The sequence below is a fragment of the Teleopsis dalmanni genome, chromosome X, assembly GCF_002237135.1.
Source record: "Teleopsis dalmanni isolate 2A chromosome X, ASM223713v2, whole genome shotgun sequence".
Taxonomy (NCBI): Eukaryota; Metazoa; Arthropoda; class Insecta; order Diptera; family Diopsidae; genus Teleopsis; species Teleopsis dalmanni.
The window spans coordinates 101,714,978-101,720,844 of NC_051848.1; the positions used below are offsets into that span (position 1 = coordinate 101,714,978).

At 37.5% G+C, this 5,867-nt stretch overlaps 1 protein-coding gene across 1 annotated transcript; it reads left to right on the top strand.

Annotated features, from left to right (window-relative positions):
- The first annotated feature begins 237 nt into the window (after positions 1–237).
- On the top strand, positions 238–3,134 carry LOC119688861 (cell wall protein IFF6-like). The gene is made up of 4 exons (XM_038103522.1): positions 238–322; positions 371–2,452; positions 2,511–2,606; positions 2,666–3,134. The coding sequence occupies exons 1-4, from the start codon at positions 238–240 to the stop codon at positions 3,091–3,093; spliced, it is 2,691 nt and encodes an 896-aa protein (XP_037959450.1). The 3' UTR covers positions 3,094–3,134.
- The last annotated feature ends 2,733 nt before the right edge of the window (positions 3,135–5,867 follow it).

A 5,867-nucleotide genomic window follows, 5' to 3' on the forward strand; every position in this document is an offset into this window, starting at 1 on the left:
ACTCATCTTCCTGGCTCATCAACGGATCCTTCTACAAGTACTACTGCAACGGATCTCTCAGTTCAGCCTAGTCAAGGTAGTCAAGGTGGTCAAACAGGCACTCAACTTCCTGGCTCATCAACAGATCCTTCTACAAGTACTACTGCAACGGATCCCTCAGTTCAGCCTGGTCAAGGTGGTCAAGGTGGTCAGACACAAACTGGCACTCAACTTCCTGGCTCATCAACGGATCCTTCTATGAGTACCACTGCAACAGATCCCTCAGTTCAACCTGGACACGGTGGACATGGTGGTCAAACACAAACTGGCACTCAACTTCCTGGCTTATCAACGGATCCTTCTACAAGTACTACTGCAACGGATCCTTCAGTTCAGCCTGGACAAGGTAGTCAAGGTGGTCAATCACAAACTAGCTCTCAACTTCCTTGCTCATCAGCGGATCCTTCTACAAGTACTACTGCAACGGATCCCTCAGTTCAGCCTGGTCAAGGTAGTCAAGGTGGTCAATCACAAACTGGCACTCAGCTTCCTGGCTCATCAACGGATCCTTCTACAAGTACTACTGCAACGGATCCCTCAGTTCAGCCTGGACAAGGTGGTCAATCACAAACTGGCACTCAACTTCCTGGCTTATCAACGGATCCATCAACGGCAACAAATCCCTCAGTTCAGCCTGGACAGTGTGGTCAAGGTGGTCAAACACAAACTGGTACTCAACTTCCTGGCTCATCAACAGATCCTCCTACAAGTACTACTGCAACGGATCCCTCAGTACAAGCTAGTCAAGGTGGTCAAGGTGGTCAATCACAAACTGGCACTCAACTTCCTGGCTCATCAACGGATTCTTCTACAAGTACTACAGCAACAGATCCCTCAGTTCAGCCTGGTCAAGGTGGTCAAGGTGGTCAAACACAAACAGGCACTCAACTTCCTGGCTCATCAACAGATCCTTCTACAAGTACTACTGCAACGGATCCCTCAGTTCAGCCTGGTCAAGGTGGTCAAGGTGGTCAAACACAAACTGGCACTCAACTTCCTGGCTCATCAACGGATCCTTCTATGAGTACCACTGCAACAGATCCCTCAGTTCAACCTGGACACGGTGGACATGGTGGTCAAACACAAACTGGCACTCAACTTCCTGGCTTATCAACGGATCCTTCTACAAGTACTACTGCAACGGATCCTTCAGTTCAGCCTGGACAAGGTAGTCAAGGTGGTCAATCACAAACTAGCTCTCAACTTCCTTGCTCATCAGCGGATCCTTCTACAAGTACTACTGCAACGGATCCCTCAGTTCAGCCTGGTCAAGGTAGTCAAGGTGGTCAATCACAAACTGGCACTCAACTTCATGGCTCATCAACAGATCCTTCTACAAATACTACTGCAGCGGATCCCTCAGTACAGGCTAGTCAAGGTGGTCAAGGTGGTCAATCACAAACTGGCACTCAACTTCCTGGCTCGTCATCCGATCCTTCTGTAAGTACTACTGCAACGGATCCCTCAGTTCAGTCTGGACAAGGTAGTCAGGGTGGTCAAACACAAACTGGCACTCAACTTCCTGGCTCGTCAACGGATCCTTCTGTAAGTACTACTGCAACGGATCCCTCAGTTCAGCCTGGTCAAGGTAGTCAAGGTGGTCAATCACAAACTGGCACTCAACTCTTTGGGTCGTCAACGGATTCTTCTACAAGTACTACTGCAACGGATCCCTCAGTTCAGCCTGGACAAGGTGGTCAAGGTGGTCAATCACAAAGTGGCACTCAACTTCCTGGCTTCTCAACGGATTCTTCCACAAGTTCTACTGCAACGGGTTCCTCAGTTCAGCCTGGACAAGGTGGTCAATCACAAACTGGCACTCAACTTCCTGGCTCATCAACTGATCCTTCCACAAGTTCTACTGTAACGGATCCCTCAGTTCAGCCTGGTCAAGGTGGTCAAGGTGGTCAATCACAAACTGACACTCAACCTCCTGTCTCATCAACGGATCCTTCTGCAAGCACTCTTGCAACGGATCCCTCAGTTCAGACTAGTCAAGGAGGTCAAACACAAACTGGCATTCAACTTCCTGGCTCATCAACGGATTCTTCTACAAGTACTACTGCAACGGATTCCTCTGTTCAGACTAGTCAAGGAGGTCAAACACAAACTGGCACTCAACTTCCTGGCTCATCAACGGATTCTTCTACAAGTACTACTGCAACGAGTGCCTCAGTTCAGAATGGTCAAGGTGGTCAATCACAAGCTGGCAGTTATGTTCCCCCCTCACCGGTGCTTACTGATCCGATTTCGAATAGTGAGGAGGATGATGAAAGCCTTGAGTCTGACACCCACACGATCAAACAGAATAACATCGAAACTATGACGCAAAATATATATTGGGATGGCAATATCGGTGTGGACGAAAATAGTTCGGATGAAGAAGCAAAACTTCAAGTGAACCTTTTTAAAGGTAAGTTGCAATACCAAGTAGATGTATTTTATTTTTAATTCGGCTGTATTTTTAATAGCTTATGCTAATCAACAAAAGTCCGTAAAGCTGACAAACTCTATCAATAAAAAATATTCTAAGGAAGGCGGTGATATTAGTTTGTTAAACTCTAAAGGTATGATAACATTAAAAGTAATTTATATAACCTATAATTTGATATTATATATATTGCAGAAATTATTAAAATAAAATTAAATTCTCCAGCTTCAAAAACACAGCAGGGAATTTTGAATAAAAGTGATTTAGATTCGTCTGAGAAATTGGAAAAAATTGAGTCTGAGAATAATCAAAGTTCAACAAGAGAGGAAGAGAATACTGAATCTGAACAAAAAGACTTAGTTGACTCTAAAGAACTGAAGAAACTTATCAAGAAGTATGTCAAACATTTGAAAAATGAAAAGGACTGTGATGATGATGACATATATCCAGATTATCTAGATTGTAAGCGATATTATAGATGTGTGGAAAAGTCAGATGAAATTGAATTCAAGCATATGTATTGCAGTGGTGATACGCTATTCGACAGCAAAACGCTTAAATGTGTTAAAAACGATAAAGCCAAATGCTTTACAAAATACGATTTAATGAAAAAATTCTCGTAACTGAAACAAAAATTAATGTTCTCTTAATTTTTTTTTTCAAATAAAATCGCTTGTAAGAAAGCCAACAAAAATTTAAATATTTCTTTGTAATTGACAGAAAACAAATCATTTCGATTGAAAATTCATAAAATGACTCGTAAATTATAACTTTTATTAAATACAAACCTGTATTTAGACGTCAGTGAAATGAGCTTATAACGTCGGTAAATGAACTGTATGCAAAAAGTTTAAAAAGTTTGCAACACAAACAAACCAGAACAATTTTAGAATAATTTAATCCAAAAAAATAAAAAATATGATTATTTAATCAGTTTAACTTAAGTATTATTCAATTATTAATCGTGCAGTTATTATGCATTCAGGATTAGTAACAACATTAAACAATCCGTTTCAGACCGAATAACGAAGTATTCAAACTATTCGAATAGTAGTCTGTGCGTTGCTTAAATAGTTTGAAAGTAAGTTGTGATTTTTGTATTTTTTTATATGTAAAAGAATATAAAATTTTCTTTTATTGGTGATGTCTTTTGCTATAAATTATACGTAATTTGCAGAATATTTATTTATAACAATTTTTATTTGTAATTATGTACACATTTGTTTAGTTTTCTTGACTCTGCTTATTTTTTATTCCTTTTCTGCCGATATTTAATAAGTGTTCAAGCATGAACACGTATTATTATATTATATTATTATACTCGTATGTTAGTTTATTATTATAAGTCTGTTATCGTTTAAATTCCCAGAGTTATGAACTAAGAAAAAACATCAGAAAACAATACCCTATATTAAAATAGCAAACATTGTAACATTTTTAAATATCTAATTATCCGTATCTAATTATAATTATTATAATTAGAAATATAATTTATTTCTTATGACACAAAAGTACAAACAGAATATGGTTCAGTTGTGTCTATTATCGCAACTAAAATTCAAGACTTTCACATGATCACTGTTGCAATATAGCTTGGAGCTGATCCCTCAAAATAAGACTAGAACTGCTTTACATATTTTTCTACCTATCCTTATCACCTCTGCTATACTAATGAAAGCATTATTCAGCAAAGTTTAACATGATCAAATTTTCAATTCAATTATTGTATACTCATTCAGCATTACAATATCGTTTTCTAATTACATACAAGATCAATTTACATAATACTATATAATGTTACGCTTCCACAGAGTGTGCAGTTTTCATATTTTCCCAATTATAATTCTCATTAATTTCCCAACAACCACATTTAGTAAGTAAATTAATTAATTAAATACTCAAAAATTTAACAAACTGAAGACTACTTTTAGGCTGAGCTCATAATAGCACAACTAAATTGTAATTTAAATTTTACTCGAATTTTATTTTAAACGCAGTTTTTGTTCCGACGACCACAAGAATAAGTAATCCTTTTTGGCGTTTTTCAATTTCAAGATTTTATTCCTCTTCTCATTTAAATTGTCTTTTGTTACTTCCTACCTTCCTCCCCCACCACAATAGCAAAAGAACGTTTTAAAACATTTGATTTAAATATAAATCTGACTATGGTAACCTTCAGACTACCGTGAAAGACCAGCATAAAAGGTGGAAGGAACACTCTGCAAACGTACTAAATTCCGTAAGCCCACGGAAACTACACTGAATAAAGTGTATTACCATTGCCATTAAACATATATTCACCATCAAAAAAAGGAACTGATCGACGTTGTAATGTCGCTAAAGAATATTAAAAGTGCCGGAGCTGACATCATCCCGGCTGAAATAATTAAAGTATATGCTATTTGCAACTGTTTGCAAATAATCTCAGTCCTCTGTTTATTGGAATATGGAGATCGGAAGTTTTTCCCACAGACTGGATGCGTGGCATAATTGTAATGGAACTTTGGCGACTACGTGTCTGACCTACTGCAACTTGAATATAGCGTTCGAACATATGAAAAATTCGAACAAATTAAAGCAATTTTATTGGTGAGTGACTATAATCTGACAAATTGACGATAATGGCAAATAAAATTTGTGGCAGTGAAGTAGTTGAAATGAATAGTGTTATAAGCTCGCGATCATCAAATATTCAAACTTTTGAGAAAAAAATAAACGAACTATCTATGCAAGTATCAACTTTAGCAAGATCAAGATATTAATCACGCTCAAGGAAATTTAATAAACATTTTTAAACACCAAATAAAAGCAATCCATTTTGTTGTTACCATTTTAAATTTGTTAAAAGTGCAAAAAAATGTGAACAATCATGCACCTTTGCGAACAATAAACAGAAAACTGATGGGCTCCTCATCTTTAGTGACGAGTGAGCATTGCCCAGAAATTGGTCGCCTGTTTATTTATTTGTTGTTTTTTATTATATGTAAACAAAATATAGAGTTTAAATTAACAACAATCAGAGGTTTTTAAATTAATATTACAAGTAAGTTTACTAAGATGAGCATATAGATCTGAGCTAGAAATATCCTTGCTGGTTGAAATGCCTCAAAAGGTCATTTGGTTTGAAGCGGCATAAGCGTCTGTGTGTGACATCGTAAAGGAACGCCGGAATGATGCTGTTCAAGTTTTGACTCAGCCTGTCATAATGTGTTTTAGCAGCCTTCTGAATTTCTTGCTTGACAGTAGATATTTCAAGGTCATGATGTAGATCAGTATTTCGTACATACTACCGAGCGCTAACTGCATCCCTGAGTGCTTTGTTTTGGAAACTTTTCATCATATCAATTATATGTTTTTTTGCACAACCCCAAATTTGGACACCATAGTACCATACCGG

Bases quoted from the DNA above. Each gene is read 5' to 3' on its own strand.
- LOC119688861 (XM_038103522.1), top strand. From the start codon at position 238: ATGAGTACCACTGCAACAGATCCCTCAGTTCAACCTGGACACGGTGGA. The intron at 323-370 runs GCTTATCAACGG...CGGATCCTTCAG, and splicing joins AACTGGCACTCAACTTCCTG to TTCAGCCTGGACAAGGTAGT. The intron at 2,453-2,510 runs GTAAGTTGCAAT...TATTTTTAATAG, and splicing joins TCAAGTGAACCTTTTTAAAG to CTTATGCTAATCAACAAAAG.